Source organism: Typopeltis vanoorti, chromosome 4 (assembly GCF_054136105.1).
Source record: "Typopeltis vanoorti isolate ZY-2024b chromosome 4, IOZ_Tvanoo_1.0, whole genome shotgun sequence".
Taxonomy (NCBI): Eukaryota; Metazoa; Arthropoda; class Arachnida; order Uropygi; family Thelyphonidae; genus Typopeltis; species Typopeltis vanoorti.
In genome coordinates this window covers 76,783,821-76,804,251 of record NC_143552.1, presented here as the reverse complement: position 1 = coordinate 76,804,251, position 20,431 = coordinate 76,783,821, and the positions used below count along the sequence as shown (strand labels likewise).

Sequence of the window (20,431 nt, the reverse complement as noted above, 5' to 3'; positions counted from 1 at the left end):
ATGGCTTAATGTACCTTGCCCATGGGGTATCCATTGACTTCTTTCCAAACAGTGTACTTCTTGGTTGGAGCAAAAAATTTCACTCTCAGAAAATAATGTTCCTTCTGGAAACACACGCACACATTTATAATTTATTTATTTATTTATATTTATATATGTTTATCTATATTTATTTATTGACTATTGAGGATGAATTTAAGAATTATGGTAGTTAAAAAATAGATGCAAAAATAGTATTTCTTTATTTATTATTATTAACAAGGAAAAAAGAATATTAATTTAATTTTATTGAAATACAAAATGGAAATAAAAGAAAAGTTTTATTTACAGAGAAGATATAAGCAGGGTGTATGTTGTAATGAATTTAAAAAATATATGTGTGTGTGTGTGTGTTTTAGATGGAGTATTATTTTCTGAGAGTGAAATTTTTTGCTACGAACCAGAATGATTTAGGAGCAAAAAAATAATTTTGCTCCTCTGGATTAAATCCTCGAAGATAGATTATTCTAGAACCTAAACATGAATTGTTTCAAGGATAGAAATATATTTGCTATTTACAAAAAAAAAAAAAAAAAATCATTCCACTCAGGAATAATTGCCTGAGGATCAAAGAGGATTCATTCTTCAGATATTTATTTCAACCTCTGTCTAATTCCATTGCTGTTAGTGGAAATAATTTCTCTTGTAAAAGAATATTAGAATGTCAAAGAAAAGTACAGTCAGGTCAGTAATAGTGCAGTTCTAAGTGGTCAGAAAAGCAGCATAGCAGAATACATAGAGCTTTATGCCCTACCACAAAAATAGATATGTTGGCAGATAACCTTACCATGTTTCACTTCTGTCAGCTAAAATATTGGCTGTGGATGCAACAGTAGCAGCATCCATCATTGGACTCATCTTTGCGCTGTGTCAGCATAATCATAGGTTAATTGAGTGTATGATGATGTGGAAATGGAAATTTTCAGGCAACATTTGGATCTTCTGATACCAGGAGCAAAGACTGCATGTCATAACTTATTTGAACATTGTTGCCAACCAAGTACATCCATTAGGATAATGTACCATATTTGAAGAATGTATTTACAGTTGTTTGTTTGTTTGTCTGCAGTCTAATTTGAGATTGTTGTGGAATGTAAGTAGTTTTAATGGGCCAGGATCCCTGGAGATCGATTTTCCACTTACCTCATGTAATCTATGTCTGAGTGAGCAGGCTGTTTTGAGTGCTAAGCTTAACAAATAAAGGAATTAAAAATATTTTAACCATAAGTATATTATGATAGAATTTTAATTTCTGCATTTTCTGCATAAGTGCTTGCTTATAAAATGTGTATCATTTTTGGACTTGTCTATAATTATATATTTATTTTTGTAGGTTTTAGCAAAATTAAATAATAAAAATAATGCTGCTGGTTGGGTTCCTTCCACTCTTAACAGAACTGCTTCAGCATTCAGTCAGCAAGGTAAGGCTTCATTATAAATTATTAGGTTGCTGCTGTGCTTGATTAAATAATATAAAACAAACATAGTGATTTTTCATATAATGGCATTTTCTCTAGTTGTATTTGGATCAGTATTGTAATATTTCCATACTTTTTTCATAACCATATTTTACAAAAAAAAAAAAAAACTACACACATTTACACAAAAATCTGTAGTTTATTTGAAGGGTGCTATATGCAGCAATAAATTTAAATTGCATTATTATTATTATTGCACCCTCCATGAAGTCAGCAGACTCATTGTGGGAGGTTCATTCAACTTACAACATATTTATCATACTGAATCTTAAAATCCTTAACACTCCTTGCATTAACAACACATTCTGGTAATGCATTCCATTCACTGACAATTCTCCATGTAAAAAATTTACTTACATCCCTCTTCACCACACTTTTACATAACTTCCAGGAATGACGTCTGGTTCTTCCCCTATCACCTTTTACTGTTTTCATTATCCCCTCTGGATTAATCTGATAAAATTCTCTCACTAACTTAAATGTCTTTATCATAACTCTCTCTCATCCTCCTATCCACCAAACTCATATACACGTTTCAAGCTACATTTAATATTTATATATAAGATAAACTACATTCAGTATTTATCACAAATATTGTGTTGCCAAAAGTATTTGATTGTCTTGAAGCATTAATGATGTAGAGAATGAAAATAGACTGTGCAAATGATGCAGGTGGTATTCTTTAAAAAGTTTTGTATATATACATATATACAGGATGAAAATGGCATTTGGAAGAAAACAAGTTCATGCTCTTGAGCTCTTTGCAGTAGCACATTTTGCTATACTGTGTTTTTAATTGGATAGTAGAACTTGGATCTGCCAGTGATACTGCAAATATTAGAAGTGTTTTATGATAATGTGAAGAGCTGTGTGTGTGTGTGTGTGTGTGTGTGTGTGTGTGTGTGTGTGTGTGTGTGTGTGTGTGTGTGTGTGTGTGTGTGTGTGGAGGGGGGAGAGAGAGGGAGATATCATGGTATGGAATTTGTTCATTGTTTCTTATTGTTACTATCTTGAATGAGGTTGTGCCTCATAAATATTCAGGTTATGAATAATTCTGTACTTAAATCATTATATAATTTTGATATAAATCAAAAGTTCTTGTCAAATAAGTCAGCTTGTGCTCTTAGAGAATACAGAGACAAATGTAAGAAAGCTAAACACTATTGTAAAACTAGCTTAACAAAAATCATGGGAAGACTTTGGTAAGAACATGGAAAACAAATAACAAGAAAGTGGCAAGATATTCTGGAGGTTGTTGAAAAAACTCAGAAATGGAGTGCTGTAAAAGGAATTAGAGATGATAAAGATGACATGAAAACTGCAGAAAAAAAAAAGATATCCTTGATGTATGGAGTAATTACTTTGAAAAATTGCTAAATGAAACAATCAGTGACAGGACAGTGATAAAAAAACACTCAACAGGCATGCAATCAGGAATACATATCCATACTTGAAGTTGAAAAAGCCATGAAAAGTCTGAAGTGTGAAAAGTCAGCTGGAGTAGAAGATATTTGACCAGAAATGCAATGGAAGTTTAAAAAGTCTTACATTGGCTACACTGCATAGTTCAGAAGGCCTGGACACAGGAACGAATTCCAGATGATTGGAGTAGAGCTCTCATAGTGCCCATATATGAAAAGGGAAATAAAACTGAATGTGAGAATTACAGAGGTATTTCTATACTGAGTGTTCCTGGTAATATTTATGCAAGTATACATGAGAAATGGTTGAGAAGGATTGTGGAAGAAAAGCTTGGTGAAGAACAATCTGGATTCAGTCCAAATGAAGGTTGATCAGATTTTCACTTTACAACAAATATTGAGGAATCAATGGAAATATAACGAAGATCTGTATTTAATTTAAGTTTTGTAGATTTGGAAAAAAGGCATATGACAAGGTGCCAAGAGAGAGAAGCTATTCAAAACACTACCGTTGTATGGTGTCATTGGGGCATCAAGCAATACATATTTGAGTTGAGTCTTTATTTGAGTTGTAAGTCAGCAGTTCGAATTGATGAAGTATAGGAAGATGGTTTAATGTTAAATCTAGTGCAAGACAAGGATGTACACTATTCCTCTGTTATTCATTATCTATATGAAGGAAAGTGGTATTAAATCTGATATCAAAATTGGAGATGTTAATCTTAGCTCTTTATTTTATGCAGAAAATGTTATACTTCTAAATAAATCCCCTACAAGTCTGCGAGATTGCCTGACTAAATTGAATACCGTTGAACATTTCAGTTGAACTAAATTGAATAATTCAACTACCTAGGTACAATTTTTAATGAAGATGTTAAATTAAATATGGAAATAGACAACAGAATCAACAAAGCTGGTATGGTAGGAAGTCAACTGATTTTATTTATGAGGAATAAGAGAGAAATTAGTCATAACCCTAAATTAGCTATATACCAGATAGTGTTCAAACCAATTTTAACTTATGTAGAGCTGGGTTAGAAATAAAACAGTTGACCGAAGACTAGAGACTGCAGATATCAGAGTCCTGAGAAAGATTAGGGGCATGAAAAGATGGCATCGATGACAATGTATTAAAAATGAGGATATTAGGAAAGAACTTGACATTGTTAGCATCCAGGAATGTGTTACAGAGCTAATCTCATATGGTATGGTCATTTAAACAGAATGGAAGAGGAAAGATTAGCCAAACAAGTGTTCTCTGCCTGGTTGGCAGAAAAAAGACCGAGAGGAAGACCAAGATCAAGGTGGATTGATACAGTAAAAAGTGCCTTAGAAGATAGAAATATAAGATCTGATAATGTTGGAGTCTTCACAGGTAACAGATTGATTTGGAGGAAAATTGTAGATAAGAATTTAGTAATGATGTAAGTTTTTCATGTAGTACTATCATATCCTGTACACCCTGTGAGGGTACATGTCAGGAATTTGATGATGATATATATATATATATATATATATATATATATATGAAGCATATATAACTTTTCAGGCAAACATCATGGGAAACTTCCATTCTTCATGTAGATATGTCTTGAGTTCTGTCAATAATACTGAATCATAAGAGCTGGCTAGTCTATTAGAGGCAAACTATCATCCTTGAATGAATAAACAGCACATTTAGCTGTGGTAAGTGACACCTGTCTTGCTAGAACAGGGCCCAATGTAAAATGCTTTAAATAGATGGACAACATCTATACATTGTTCAGCTTCATTCTTACCATTCTTACATTAAAAGAAGGTTTAATGCAAAAGAAATTCATTCGAAGCTCATAAACGTTTATGGGCACTCTTCTGCTTCATTTTTGACAATTAAGAAATGGGCTGTCAAGTTTAAACGTGGCCGTACCAGCCTTGAAGATGATCCACATGAAGGACATTCTCAAGGACAAAAAGTGTAACAACACCAGAAATCATTGATCAAGTGCACTATATATATATATATATTGGATCACTGGGGAGTCAAAGTCGTGAAATTGTTGAGACTATAGGCATTTCAAAAGAACCTGGGATATATTTTGCATGAAAAATTGCAAATAAATAAGCTTTGCTCAAGATGGGTGCCAAGCTTGCTCACAGCAGATTAAAAACACACTCACATGAAAATCTCTGAACAGTGCTTCGTGCATTTTAACAAGAATAAAACTGATTTTGTGCATCGATTTATTACTATGGATGAGACTTGGATTCACCATTACACACCAGAATTCAAAGAGCAGTCAAAACAGTGGACAGAAGCTGGTCGATCAGGAAAGGTCATGACATCAATGTTTTGGGATGCTAAAGTATTTTTTTATTAATTATCTTGAAAAGAGTAAAACAATAACCGGGGAATATTATTCTGATCTTTTAACCAGACTAGACGCAAAAATTTGTGAGAAAAGACCCAGTTTGCAGAAGAAAAAATCATCTTTCATCAGGACATTGCACCTGTCCACAAGGTGTTTTGGCAATGGGAAAATTAAGGGATCTGCACTATGAATTGTTGGAATATCCACCCTATTCCCCAGATTTCGCTCCCTCTGACTTCTATTTCTTCCCAAAACTAAAACACTTCCTCGCTGGTCAGTGTTTTTATTCGAATCAAGAATTTCAGCTGTAGAGGGATAATTTGCAGATCTTACTAGGAACCACTACAGGGACAGGATAATGGTGCTGGAGCATTGCTGGAATAAGTGTATTAGTCCTAAGGGAAATTATGTTGAAAAATAAAAGTAATTTTGAAATTATAAATTCTTTTTTTCGTTGTTATGCTAAGAACTTTTCAGACCACCCTCATAACCTCTCATCCTCTTTTTCCATTCTATTTGCCTCCTCTTCTTTCGAAGAGTCTTTCTCATTGACTTTTCAAAAGAAGAGAGGACGCAAATAGAATGGAAGAAGAGGATGAGAAGTTAAATTTCTAAGACTGAAGTTGAACCATGTATAGATATCATCCATCTACTTATGTTTTTACATGCTTAGTGGAAAGTGAATGAAAGCTAATGAACAGCATCAATGAAAATATGTATGGTAAAGGCAAACAGAATATTTATGAGAAAGTGATTAGACAGAGTTTGTGATTTGTAGGGAAAAGCGATCATCTGTTAAGCATCAAAACACACAATACTGTCCTCTTCAGGATAGCATAGTTCAGTTGTGGTTTGATGCACTATTCTAATTGTGAGAACAGTATTCTATGATTGTACAAATTTGGGATTTTGGTGTTGATGATATTCAATCCTCTATGTGACAAAAAACAAGATTTTACACAATGAAGTAAACTGACTGTTTCATGTAATTATTACAGATTTGACTAAACTGTTGCATGTTTAACATAGTTTATATTACCACTTAATGATTTTTGAATATTATATTTTTCCCTCCTTATTATTAAAACAATCGAATATCAGCAGAAATGCCACATAGGCAGTTGTTACACTAACAACAATTTATATAGTGTGCAGAGTTGCACAAGTGAGAAGTAGGTTTGTCAGTAATGCTAATTTTATTTATTTCTTTGTTTATTTTTGGACAGTGAAGATGGATATGATGTGTTTGTGCCAGAAAGGCTGGAAGTTAGCTAAACTAAGAAGAGAAAAGTGACCTTGTCTGAAGATCTAAGTATTTTCAAAAAGTAAGGAGAAGTGAAGTGAAATCTTTCTTATGAGAAATAAGAAAAGATGATGTTTTGGTGGTATATTGAAGTTCACAATGTGATGTCTTCATCCTACTGGAGAATGGCAAGGGGATTTGTTTTTAAGGCATTGGTTATGGAAGATCTCGAAATTTGTGACATTTCAGTAAGGTTTCATTTCAGTATGAAGAATATTTTTTCAAATGAAGAGGTAGAATGGAGTGTATATTATCATCAGCAAAATTTGAGATTGATGAGAGCAGACTATTGATGTATAGGCGGAAGGGTATAGATGAAAATGCAGAGTTCTGAGGTACTCTACCTTTGGAATGCATACCATAAGGTGATAGTATGATATAAATAAAGATATCTGTATACCAGTCCTAATCATTTACTCTAGAAATGACTAGAGCAATCGTGTGTTTCTACAAACCTTTTCATGACTTCTCTTTAAAGGTGTTTAATGGTAAGATTTGCTTTAAAGTAGTGGAATACATATTGCTTAGCCTTCAATTAGTTGATTATTAATGTCCTTCATTATTTTTGAGAGAACTGTGGTGATGTGAGAAAGTACTGGGATGATAGTTTAAAGGCTGAGTTATATGCTTCTCCCCTCCCCTTTTTTCTCTTGGTGTTTGCTTCAAAGCTCATGGGTTGATACCAGATCAGCAAAGATGACACAGATAATGCTCAGTTGGAAGAATACCACCATGACCATTGAAGACTTTTTATTAAAGATTCAATTCCTTCGATGTCTTTGTGGTGGAAAATTAGATGAAGCAGGTACTTAGCTATTGTTGGTATAGTGCAAAGGGGGGATGATTTTTTTTGGCCATCTGTAGAAATGTTGAAGGAAAGATAGATAACAGAAGTCTAGTTATTATTATTTATGAGAAGTGGAAGCATGAAGAGAACTTGCATTTAGAGTAGCCTTGGTGAGGGACTAGAAGACTCAACTGTTATTTGAACCAGCGAGAGAACTATTTTGTATTTAGCCTTTAAATGTCAGATTTGGATTTATTGTTTGTTTTTTTTACCTTCTGCTGCATGCAAAGCTGGAGTCTTTGACTTGAGTTACTTTTTTTAGTTTTTTTTTTCCCTCTAATTTTCACTTTTTAGATTAGTTTTTCTTCATATAATTTAGCACATTTGTTTAAGAACTAATTGCTACAGTGGACAGAAGATTTTATGATGAATGAGGGATATGGTAAGTATTACTTCAGTTATTCAGTCAGCATAATTGTTTGGATCAGGAAAGCAGAAAGTCATTTAGTCATGAAAAGTGAGTATATATCATGGCAAACAGAATATTTTGCCATGATATCTACTATTTAATATCATTGTAGTACCACAGGACATGAGACTGTAAATGGCTGGGAAAAAGGACATTCCATAGAAAAGGAAACTTTTGAGGGATAATAATTTCCTTAGTGATGTTGTCAGTGTGTTTCTTAACAGCCAAGTGATCCTTGGAGATACTTTATCCAATTTTATACTATGTCCTCTTAACTTCAATTCCCTGTCCATCATCCATATTCCTAGCATCATCATCAATTTCCTGCACTGCAATCTCATCAGCATAATACACAGTTTTCAGCCCAGATTGCATAACCTTATATTTTGTTTACATTAATCTAGTAACCATTATTCTTTGCTAACACCATGTGTCTATTCAAATCATCCTCTTTACCTTCTTTATTAAATATTCTCATTTCAATAATATTGGAAAAAACTAGATATTCTATTTCATCTCAAGCCATTCCCAATATATGCAAATAGAACAGCATTAGCCTGTGGTCTCTGGTCACCTGCTTTCTCTTTGATTTTATTCCAGTATATACTGCTCTCTGATGTCTGTCCATTGCCCATGTCATTATCTTCATGTCTGTCTATCCCTGTTTGTTCCAGTTGATTTGATAGAGTTCCATGTTGTATCCTGTCAGATGTCTTTGCAAAGTTTAGCAGTATCATTTCCATTATCCAACTTAATTGTCACTTTACTGTGGAAAGTGAGTAAATAACTAAGTCAGGACCTTCCCTTCACACCATGCTGTCCCTCCCATTAAGTACCTAATTCCTGTGCATCCATTCCTGAATTCTGTCTTTAACCAGATTTGCCAGTACTTTAACACTACCACTATTGCTGATATACTAATTCGCCTATAATTTTCTCTCTTCTTTTATCTTTGAGATTCCTTTATGCACAACTATCTTGCTCTCTTTCCACTCCCTCCCTTAAGGCTCTTCCATGGCTGACTTGCTTGAATATTTTGCTATAACACATGAACTGATATCCCATCTAATTCCATGGGTCTGTTTGCATTCAGATTTCTTAATGTCTAAATTATCTGATATCTGAATTATTTCCTATTCTGGTGGGACATTTTGGGTTAGATGATTACGTATAGCAATTACCTCAGCATTTCTTCCAGCTTGATTGGCGGAATTTGAGGAAAGAAGTCAGTTTGAGTTATGAAAATTGATGTCCCTAAAGAAGAAGACCCCACTTTTTGGCTATTTGGACTGCAGAAAATTAGGTGCCTCATAAATAAATATAGTGGTCATGTGATTATTAGAATTTATATAGCAATGAGAACAGTAATGATTGTAACAAAATGTGGTAAAGAAATTTTGAGCCAGGGCAAATCAGGAAGAGAGGATTTGCATTGTCTGATTAGTGTTCAAATATTTCTCTCTTGATGGAAAAGATCATGCAGAGTGTAATTTGGTTTAATTTTGATAGTTGTAGAAAATAGTGATTGCGAAGACCTTGCTCTGCAGACAATGGTAGGTTTGGTTTAGATGACTGCATGTGGTGGTGTATATAATTTTTGTTTGTGTTAAGGCTGTGAAAGTTGAAGTGAATGTGGAAAAAGACATTTTTGTTGACATGTTTTTAGTCGTATTTTTATTTATTATGTTCTTGCATTTTGTCTTACCAAATGCTGAACAGGTTAATGGCTGAATCTTCATCTTATGAAATAGTTACTATTTTGATATTTCGTATTCTGAGTTGGTTAGTGTTTTCTTGGCGACATATTTTTACCTGTGTTAGTATTCAGAGGATTAGGAGCTACATGCAATTCTGCAAAAAAAAAAAAAAAAACTTCAATTCTTGCTCAGAAAGGTGGTAAGGCATAGTTTAGAAAATATTCTCAGTGTTTTTGGAATGTTTGAATTTAGAATGGTCAATGATTGAATTGTAGATGTGCATATTCTACTTGTTACTTTAATACCAGCTTGGACATATCCACTGTGTTTTAGTTCCATATATTTTTCATGAAAATAGGCAGAAACATGGAGAACATAATCTGCATTCTGAATGGGAAACCTTTATACAAAGTTAAACATTGAATATTTAGGCATAATTTTTAATGAAATTGATTAATTGAATATGAAAATAGACAATATAATAAGCAAATCTGGTAAAGCTGGTATGTTCAACTAAATAAATTTATATGGAAAGAGAGAGAAATTAGTTAAAACACTCAAGTAGCTATATACAAGACAGTATTCAAAACGATTTATGAATTAACTTACAAATCTGAGAACAGGTGTAGAAATAAAACAGCTGATCAAAGACTAGAGGCCAGACATATGTTCTGAAATAAATTAGAGAAGTGAACAAATGGTATTAATGACAGAATCATATTAACAATGAAGATTATTATTATTACCTTAAGACCCCCCCCCCGGAGTCAAAGACTCATCTCAGAGGTCTCTTTCTTTGTCATACACAGAGCTCATCATACCATGCCTTAAACACATTCGAATTCTCTCGACACTACACTCTCAGGCAAGGCATTCCAATCATTCAGAACTCTGCATGCAAAAAACCTGTTGACTCCCTTGTTCATACCCTCCTTATACTTCCAGAGATGATTTCTTGTTCTCCCCTGATCTCCCACCATTTTATGAAAAATCTCTTTAACTTTGATCCTATAACAACCCCTTACCAACTTGCACTTCTCTATCATATCACCCCCTCTTCCTTCTATCCATAGACTCTGTTAACTGCATCTTTTCAATCTTTCCTCATATTCAACATTCCAGAGATCAGAAACTACCTTAGTCAGTTGCCTCTGAACCTTTCCAACATTTCTTCATTTTGAAAACCAGGTGCAAAATCTGTGCACATCAGTCTGTGTGTGTGTGTGGCCTAATCAGAGCCTTATACAATGGAAATGGAAAAAGAATCTTCTTTCTTCTACAAGTCAGTGTCCTCTGCATCATTCCCAGAGTTCATTGTGTTCTCCTCACAATTTTGGCAATGTCATATCATATCACCCCCTCTTCCTTCTATCCATAGACTCTGTTAACTGCATCTTTTCAATCTTTCCTCATATTCAACATTCCAGAGATCAGAAACTACCTTAGTCAGTTGCCTCTGAACCTTTCCAACATTTCTTCATTTTGAAAACCAGGTGCAAAATCTGTGCACATCAGTCTGTGTGTGTGTGTGTGTGTGTGTGTGTGTGTGTGTGTGTGTGTGTGTGTGTGTGTGTGTGCGCGCACGCGTGTGTGGCCTAATCAGAGCCTTATACAATGGAAATGGAAAAAGAATCTTCTTTCTTCTACAAGTCAGTGTCCTCTGCATCATTCCCAGAGTTCATTGTGTTCTCCTCACAATTTTGGCAATGTCCTCTAAATTTTAGATCCTTATCCACCATCACCCTAAGATCTCTTATTCCTCCACCAGCAACAATATATCCGTGCCAAGCATAAATTCTACATTCCATCTTTGTTTCCCAAATTTTAAAACCTTACATTTTGCAGCATTTAACTGGCATCCCCACTCTCATGCCCATTCACTCAATTTATTCAAGTCTTCTTATAAAGCCACAGCATCTGATCCACTCCTCATATTTCATCCCAACTTTGCATCATCTGCAAACAACTGAATATTCCCATCCAAATCTTCCCCAATATCATTAGCATAAAGATTAAACAGCAATGGCCTTAAAAGAGACCCCTGAAGTACACCACTAGTGACTTTCCTTTTCTGGGATATTGCTCCCCCATACACAACTTGCTGATACCTGTCATCAGATAGCTAATTGCTGATCCAATGCAGTAGTCTAATATCCGACCCCATCTGCTCTAGTTTGACTATCAACTTATCATGTTGTAAATCTATCAAAAGCCTTTGCAGAAATCTAAGTATATTACTGTGTATCTATCTCCTTTGTCCAATGAAGGTATTACTTTATTGTAATAAGTAAGTGGATTAAAACATAACCTCCCTTTAGCAAATTCATGCTGTCCATCAAAGGTAATACCATTTTTGTTAAACCAATTCTGGATCCTGGTTCTTACCAGCCTCTCCAGCACTTTATCCACAGCAGCTGACACACAGGTAGGCCTATAATTTGATGCTTGAATTTTGTCACCTCCCTTATGAACTGGCACAATCTTGCTTTCCTTCCACTATTTTGGAACTTTACCCCATGCAAGACTCATATTAAACAAATATATTGACATCAAGGCAGATGCCAACTCCCTGGCATAATTCTTCAAAATACGTAGTAATATATTATCAAGTTCTACATCCTTAGTAACATCAAGTTTGCTCAATTCCTTGTATGCCTCTTGCTCACTTACCAATAATATCTTCTCCTCCTCCTCATCAACTGCTGTCAAACTCTCCATGACATCACATTCACAAGAATGAAAGACCTTTATGAACTGTTCATTAAATATCTCAACTATATCCTCTGCAGCAGTTGTTCTTATACTGTTTTCTCCAATCAGTGTCATCCTTCCATAATCTTTTTTCTTTCTTTTTTTTTTTTGCTGGCTACATATCGAAAGAACTCCCTAGGTTTCTTTTTGGCTTTATTAAATGACTGCTGCTCATACTTTACTTTTTCTACCCTTACCAATCAAGCTTCCCTCCTTGCCTGTTCTTTGTAATCCTCATGGAATTGATTATTACTTCTCTATGCTACCTCCATAATGCCTTTATTTTTCTGTATCACATGCTTAATCTCTTCATTCATCCATTTTACACCTTCCTTATTTAACTTTCTGATGCTTGCAATACATTTAGACATTGCTTCTACTAGACAGTTCTTGAATATTACTCAAGTGGCATTTATCTCCTTTCCTACCAACTCCTCATTCCATCCTACATCTGCAAGCTATCTCCTGAGCTTCTCATAATCCCCAGCCCCTTGTAGTTCCACTTATACCCTTTCCTTATAACTTCTCCATACTTAACTTGAGCCATTTCTTTTTCTCTTTATTCATCATAGAACCTTCTTCAAATCTGTTTTCCCTTGATCACAAGTCACCCCCCCCTTCTTTTTTTTTTCTACACATGCATTCATATCCTTTTGGAGCATCAGCCTTTCTCATGCTGTGTTCCCCTGTCCACCCTGAACCTCCCTGTTTGCTTTGCATACTTGTTCTCTCATTCTCTATACTCATGCTACCTGCTTCTTCATTCATAACCAGCACTTTAATCTCTCCTTTATTACACTCCTTCTCTTTCACATCACTTCTTACTTGGATCAGATTCATGAGAAAGGTCGATGCCATTTCTCTACCTTCCAACAGCAGTCTCAACAAATGACTCACACCAAAACCATTCAAATTTAGTCCATCACTCTTATTTAGTTCAATTCATCCTTCAAACTCATTCCACATTTAGGAATGTGTGAGCATTGCTAATCTCAGGTGACATTTGCTTAAACAGAATAGGAAAGGAAAAGATTAGCAAGATATGTTTGATGCTACAGTGTCACAAAAAAAAAAAAAAACCAAGATGTGGGTGGTTGATGCAGTTAGAAGTGCCTTAAAACAAAAATATAAGATCTGACACTATTGGAGTTCTGACAAATAAAGTAATTTGGATGAAATTGTCAGTAGGAAATTAGAAATAACATACTCTTTTCATATAGCTCTATCATAGTATCCCATATACCTCTTCAGGATACCTATCAGGAATTTGATGTTGTGAGGATGAATTTTTGATATGCATACATTTTTACAAGAATGTGCCACTTCTACAGCTGATGAAGATGTGAGATTATTTATATTTCCCCAAACATTAGACATTTTTATTTATTTATTTTTGCTGTGGTCTGTTGACCAACTTAAAACTTGAGGTTTAACACATAATCATGAATTTTAATGTTTTTTAATTGCAAATAATTATTTTAAAAAATTTTATGACATTCACAAATATTGTAAATGACCATTTTTTTTTTCTTTATATCAGTCCCACATATGCAAGGTTGCACAATCCATAGCACATCATTGCTGAGTATGGGCAAGCGGTCAAAAAGAAATCTCTTACTATGTTTTTTGAATGACTGGAGGTTGTAAACTAGGGAAAAGTATATGGGCAAGACTGTTCTAGAACAATACAAGGGTATGAAAGATGGGAGGGGGGGTATGAAATTAGAGGACAGGAAGTTGGTTCGTGTGCTTGGAGCTGGACTGTGAATGTATGTTGACCAATGCCTGCTCATATAATAATGGGAGTGAGGAAAAGTAGAGAAATGGTGTCAGCTAGTTGGGTGTAACAGTGCTCATGAAAATACTTGTAGAAGAGGCATAAGGTGGAAACAGAACATCTGTTTTTATCAATTCAGCATTTTACATTTATCAGATACCTTCTGGATAACACCAACCATTTCTTGAGTGATTTTTTGGTGAACCATCCCATATCTGAGAACAGCATTATAAAATAACAATGCCTTTATATTCTAAAGTATTGTAAAGTAATTTGCTGGCCTGGTTGGCTGAGTAGTTAGCATATTCACTCTCCAACTAACATACTGAAAGTTCGAATCCCATTATGGGCATGTATATTTGTGAATTGTCTTCAGGTGGGAGATGAATATCATCACCCATTATGAGACTGCTTCCCCAATTATTGGAGGCCTGAAGTTTCTTGAAGTAGGTAGCTGCTTGTTTAATATTTAGAGCATGGTTTCTGGACACCAGGTAAAAATGCATAATAAAATACAAAAAAATTATAAATTAATAAAAATATAAAAACTTAGCACACCTTCAGTACAAAGATACTTTAAGTTTACAACCTTTTGTGGGTGGGAGTCACACAAAAAGTATGGTAGATTTGGGAGTTTTACAGTGTTAGAAGTTGTACAGGTGAGAAGCCATGTCTTGAGCAGAAAATTTCACTTAGGTTTTGTTTATTCAGAAAAGTTATAGATGAAATGCACTTCCTTGAAGAGGAGTTAGAGGCGTAATTCAGTTCTAGTAGAGATATCTGATCTTGTGTGGAGATCTGGGTGTTATGAAAGTTGGGGGGGGGTGAGGTGAGGTGCAGTATTATCAACATGTGACATCAATAAATTCCTTTCTTCTCTCTAACCCCTTGTCTGTTGTACCATAGGTCTTGGGACTTATCATATGTGGAGCCGATATTAAAAAAAAGAAGAAAAAAATGGGATGGGCAAAGTTGTGTTTTAGAAACATTGAAGTTGGCATGGTTGTCTATACCTCATTGAAATATTGCAAGGATCAGCGTGTAAGCTACTGATTATGAAAGATCTTGTAGCAGGGGATATATGGACAATGCAGGATTTGTTGAATGAAAAAAGATGAATGGCTGTTGTCAGGAGAATTCAAGGTAGGATTTCAGGTTAGTGATAGAAGGTAATTTATGTATAGGAGAAAACATGGACAGAAGTACAAAGCCTTGGGGTATTTTGGCATTGGTAGGAAGTAAGAAAGCCATCCACCATAAGCTGCAACAAATTATCAGAGAGGAAAAAAATTTGTCAACCTCGTTGCAGAATGTTAATGGTTGACCATATGGTCATAATTTGGTAAGGAGATCTTTGTGCCAAACAGATCAAAAGACTTGGAAATATCTAGAATGAAGTTGCCACATGGGTTTCACCAAACCTTTCCAAAGTTTGGGTCCATATGTGTGATTTTGACCAGAAGATCTGCTGTAGACTAAGAGTGTGTGGAATTCATATTTGTGGTCACTGATTAACTGGTGGGTTTCTAGATGGTGAAGAAGTTGAAGGTTGATAACTTTGTCTATTATTTTCGATAGAACTGAAATGAATGCAGTGTAGTAGTAATAGTTGGATGACTGGCTTTTATCTCCTTACTTTGGGATTGGTTGAATACAGGCTTATTTCTCTTTCCATGTTGAAGGAGTAATTGCCAGATAAGTATGAAAGATTATAAAGGCGATTCACAGTGAATGTGTGCACATGTTTTAAGCACAAATAGGGAAGATTGTTGAGAGTATAAAGCTTTTTATTTCAACTGAATAGGATGAATGCTCAGTATAAGATTGTTATGGGAGATTTTAACTACAGCAGTATAAATTGGGGAGAGGAAGATGCATGTAGCAATAAGGAATGGGATTTCTAGAATTCTTGAGGGACAAATGCCTTAGGCAACATGTGATAGAGGGAACAAGAGGTTCAAGAGTTTTGGATTTGGTCATAGCATCAGAAGAGTTGATAATAACTGAGATGACATCTCTCCAATCAGTTGGAGAGAGTGACCATGTGGTTTTGACTTGGAAGATGAATAGATATGCAGGAGTATCAAAGAGATGGGAACATATGTGGAATTATAAGGCAGGTGATTATAATAGTCTTAGATATCAACTTGGGGAAGTTTCATGGACGGAGGAATTGGAAGGCTGGGATATCATTAGTGCTTGGGAAATTGTGAAGGAATATTTGTTAGCAGCAATAGTAAGCTGTATTCCACAAGTGAAGAAGAGGGCACAATTTGGTGTAAAGTGGATGACAAACAATATTGAACAGGAACTGCATACGAAAAGAGGCTATGGAAGAGATATAAGGAGACAGGTGAAGAGAAGATGCATGAAGAATATAAGACACAGGCCAGGAGAGTGACTAGTGTGATAAAGAAGCAAAACTGGAATATGAGAAGAGATTTGCCCTAAGATCTAAAGAAAATATAGCTAGACAATTTTTTAGCTATGTGGTGAGTAGGAGGAGAAATGACTGTGGAAGAATAACATTTTGGGATAAAAATGGGAATAGAGTGACTGATGCAGAGGACATAGTGGAATTGTTCAATGAACACTTTATTGGAGTATTTCATCCTGGAGGAGTAAATTTTAATACTAGAGGCAGGTTTGAGGTTTAGAGGTGCAGGAGGAGAGAGTGTTCCAAATACTGAGTATTCTGGATGTCAGTAAAGCTGTGGGACTGGATAGTATTTCACCATGAGTTTTGAGAGAATATGCTGACAGCTCCTTTGACCTGGCTTTTCAATGAAAGTCTGGCTATGGGAAAGATGCCCAGGGAATGGAAGGAAGGTAGGATAGTGGCATTGCATAAGAGCGCTAGCAGATTGGAAATGTCTAATTATAGGCAAGTTTGTGTGTCATCAGTAGTTGTTAAGATCTTGGAGTGGAGAAATTAGTGAGCAACTGTATACTGATTGAACAGATGAGGGTAATGCTATCTGTGAGAGTCAACACAGATTTGTTAAGGGGCACTCTTGTTTTAGTAATATGCTAGCCTTTTATAATAAAGTTACAAGAGTAGTAGATGAGGGAAAGGCATATACTGCCATTTTCTTGGATTTAGCAAAGGCATTTGGCATGGTGTGCCACATGATAAGCTGATATTTAAGTTGCAGCACATGGGTTTGGATGTCAGGTTGGTCAACTGGATTCAGGATTGGCTGTCCGATAGATATCAGAGAGTTGTGTATGATAGGACAGTTTCAAGGAGACAGAAGGTTACAAGTGGGGTCCCACAGGGCTCAGTACTGGGACCTATATTGTTTAACCTTTATATCAGTGGATTGCAGGGAGATATTCAGTTGTTTGCAGATGATGTGAAGCTGGGAAAGGGTTATTAGTAAATAGTGCAGATGTGGTTAGCCGTGCAAGAGGATTTGAATAAGCTAGACAAATGGGCAAATGAATGGGGGTGTCAGTTTAATTCAGAAAAATATAAGGTCTTGAGGTTTGGGATACATCGATGTGACACTTCATACTCTATTGGAGGAGTTGTACTGGAGGATGTAGGGGAGATAAGAGATCTGGGGTTGATGATTGATAGAAACTTGAAATTCAGGGGACATATTGCAAAGGTGGTGACGTTAACACAGAGAATTGTTGCAATACTGAGAAGGACACTGCCTTGCAGAGATAAAAGAGTTACCATTCCATTGTATAAGACCCTGATCAGAACACACTTAGACTATTGTTCTCAGATTTAGTCCCTGGGATTTGAAGGGAATAAATTAACTGGAAAGGGTACTGAGGCAGATAACAAAGATGGTTTCAGGACTGTACAATGTCAGTTATGAGGATCGGCTGAGGGAATGTGGACTACAGAGTTTGTTAGATAGAAGAAGGAGAGGTGATATGATTGAGAGGTGGTTACAGGGTTGACACCGGGGAGTTCTTTCACTTTGTTGAACAGCGGGAAGGAGTGATGACAAGGGGGGGGCCATCCCTGGAAGTTACGAAAGGAAGCTGTGAGCAAGAGGGTGAGGAGTGGTTTCTTTGCATGGAGGGTGATTGAACTGTAGAATGCATTGCCTGATAAAGTGGTGAGAGTGAGAATGGTCAATGAGTTTAAGGAGGTATGATAGACTTTGTGTTTCCTAGGAGGGACCTCCCATGAACAGTCTTGATAGACTTTGTGTTTCCTAGGAAGGACCTCTCTCGATGAGTCTTTTGATTCCATGGAGCCTGAATAATAATAATAATAAGCTTACTGTTTAGCTCAGCATACATCTAGCTTGTAACATATTTTTGCTATGTATGTATGTAAGATTTCTGAAATAGCTATATATATAAAGCGGCTCTGATTTGTTATCCTAACTTTTATTGTGTAATCATTTTTGGTTTGTATAATTCCAGATGATATTCATAGGATTCCACAGAAAAAATAAAAATAAATAAAGAGATAAAGTTGGCCACACAGAAGTAGTCAGGAAATTTGTTCTTTTCTTTTCATTCACCTACTCAGGAAATGGGCATCCATTGATTTTATCGCTTCTTGATACAGTTATCATGACATGGATCAGCCTGATAATTTGTCTAAAATCATCACATACAAATCACTGATTTTAGTTTTGCATATATTAAGCCCAGTAAGCTTTTTGTTAAAACTCACTATCATAAAATAGTTTTTCTGCCAACTGGCCACTTGATAGAATACTGCATATCAGAAATTCAGAAGGCTTTCAGATCGGCTAGTGAACAATCATGTTGCTGACTCTTACTTTATTGTATCTTAAAGCAACCACGAAAAGCAAAGAAAAATAGTACATTAAAAAAAAAAAAAAAGCAGACCTCAGTAACATTTTCCGTTTCCATCTCACAAATATTGAGGTCTCAGTTTCCTCCATGGTGAGGATGATATCTGTCTCCAGTCTGTCATACTACACCTACTTTTTCTTACTAAAACTCAATCTTTAGCTTTTTCAGTCAGTGCTCATTTTGTGCTCCCCTTGAACTGTCATACATACCTGTACCTTTGTTTATTGATGGTGGCATTTCTGCATATGTTTGCTTGCTCTTCCTTGTATATTCAATTTTCACTGTCCTTCCTCAGGTAGTTGAAGTTTGTTTCATTGTTGAATTTTCCAATAATCATTAGCTTTTCTTCTATGCAATTATTCATTTACTATTATTTTACAGAGAGTACAATTTCAAATCCCTTCTTTTTCATCTTTTTTGGAATAGAAATGTGTTTGAGCCCTTCTATCAAATTACTCAATTGTCTATATTGCTCTACTAGTTCCACCAACCATTCCAAAGTTTAGGATTTCTTTTCTTCAAAATTTGATATCCTCCATTCAGACACTATCCTAATACCGAACACATCTTTCTCCAGAGATTTTAACTTATTGGTAATGGAAAATTTTGATCCTCCACTGATCTAGTCAGTATTTGTGAGATCCATTGATGTCATAAAACATATTCATAAGTCTCTCATAGATAATCTGACCACTCCCCAGTCTCTGTTGATCTGCTTTTCACCATTGTTCTCATTATACTGGGGATCATTTTATACTTCAGGTTATTTTCTAGACTATTCAGGTCAAAATCTTATGTTGCTTTATAGCCCTTTGTAACAACATTCACACAGCCAGCCCAGTCTAGTTTTTTGTGTTGAGTGTCATAATACCAAGTGGTGATTTTCATTATCTCTATACTTCATCTACTGTGGTCTGTTGTTTAGTTCTCACATTTGTACTGAAGGTATTGTTGATTCTGTTCTTAAGTGGAATGGAGGATAAAAGAATTTATCCTTCATTCCAATTTAAATTTTCATTGTTTATATATGCTTTCTTTTCTTCTTTTAGTAAAACTCAAAACAGATGCAATTAATTATCAATACATTCAAAAATGGTTTTGAAAAGTTAAAATGCAAGAAACTTGTATCATGTCCAAATTGAAATTATGCTTAGTCTCATGTCGAAGCCTTTTCCTGTAATTTTTGCTTAAATTCAGTTCTGCCTCTTTTGAACTTAGATGGTTCCATTGCATTACTATGAAGAGAAAAATATAATCTTTATGTTTCTCTGTTTTTCCAGTATTCTCACAATATTCATATCTCCTTTGATTCTTTTCCACAAAGAAATTAGAAAAATCTTGTCCCATCTGGATCTCTAGGTCCTGTTGATATTTTCTATGATTCTTCTAAAGGTATATGCTCTGGAATTGAATTCTTTTTTCCTGATGACAGTACATACATACTTATTTTGTTTTCATTTCACAAACTGCAACTTGCACTATATTGTATCAGCAAAACTTAAAGAATATCTACTTCTGCAATTCTCATTTTGATTTAATGTCATTGTTAACAAAACTCTCTCTCTCT

At 35.2% G+C, this 20,431-nt stretch overlaps 1 protein-coding gene across 1 annotated transcript in view; it reads left to right on the top strand.

The window, feature by feature from the left end:
• LOC150107422 (transcription initiation factor TFIID subunit 1-like) overlaps positions 1-20,431 on the top strand; it is a 960,372-nt gene that overhangs the window by 192,600 nt on the left and 747,341 nt on the right. Inside the window, exon 9 of the mRNA XM_090391850.1 lies at positions 1,373-1,460. Coding sequence (XP_090247976.1) covers positions 1,373-1,460 — 88 coding nt within the window. The remainder of the gene's footprint in view (positions 1-1,372; positions 1,461-20,431) is intronic.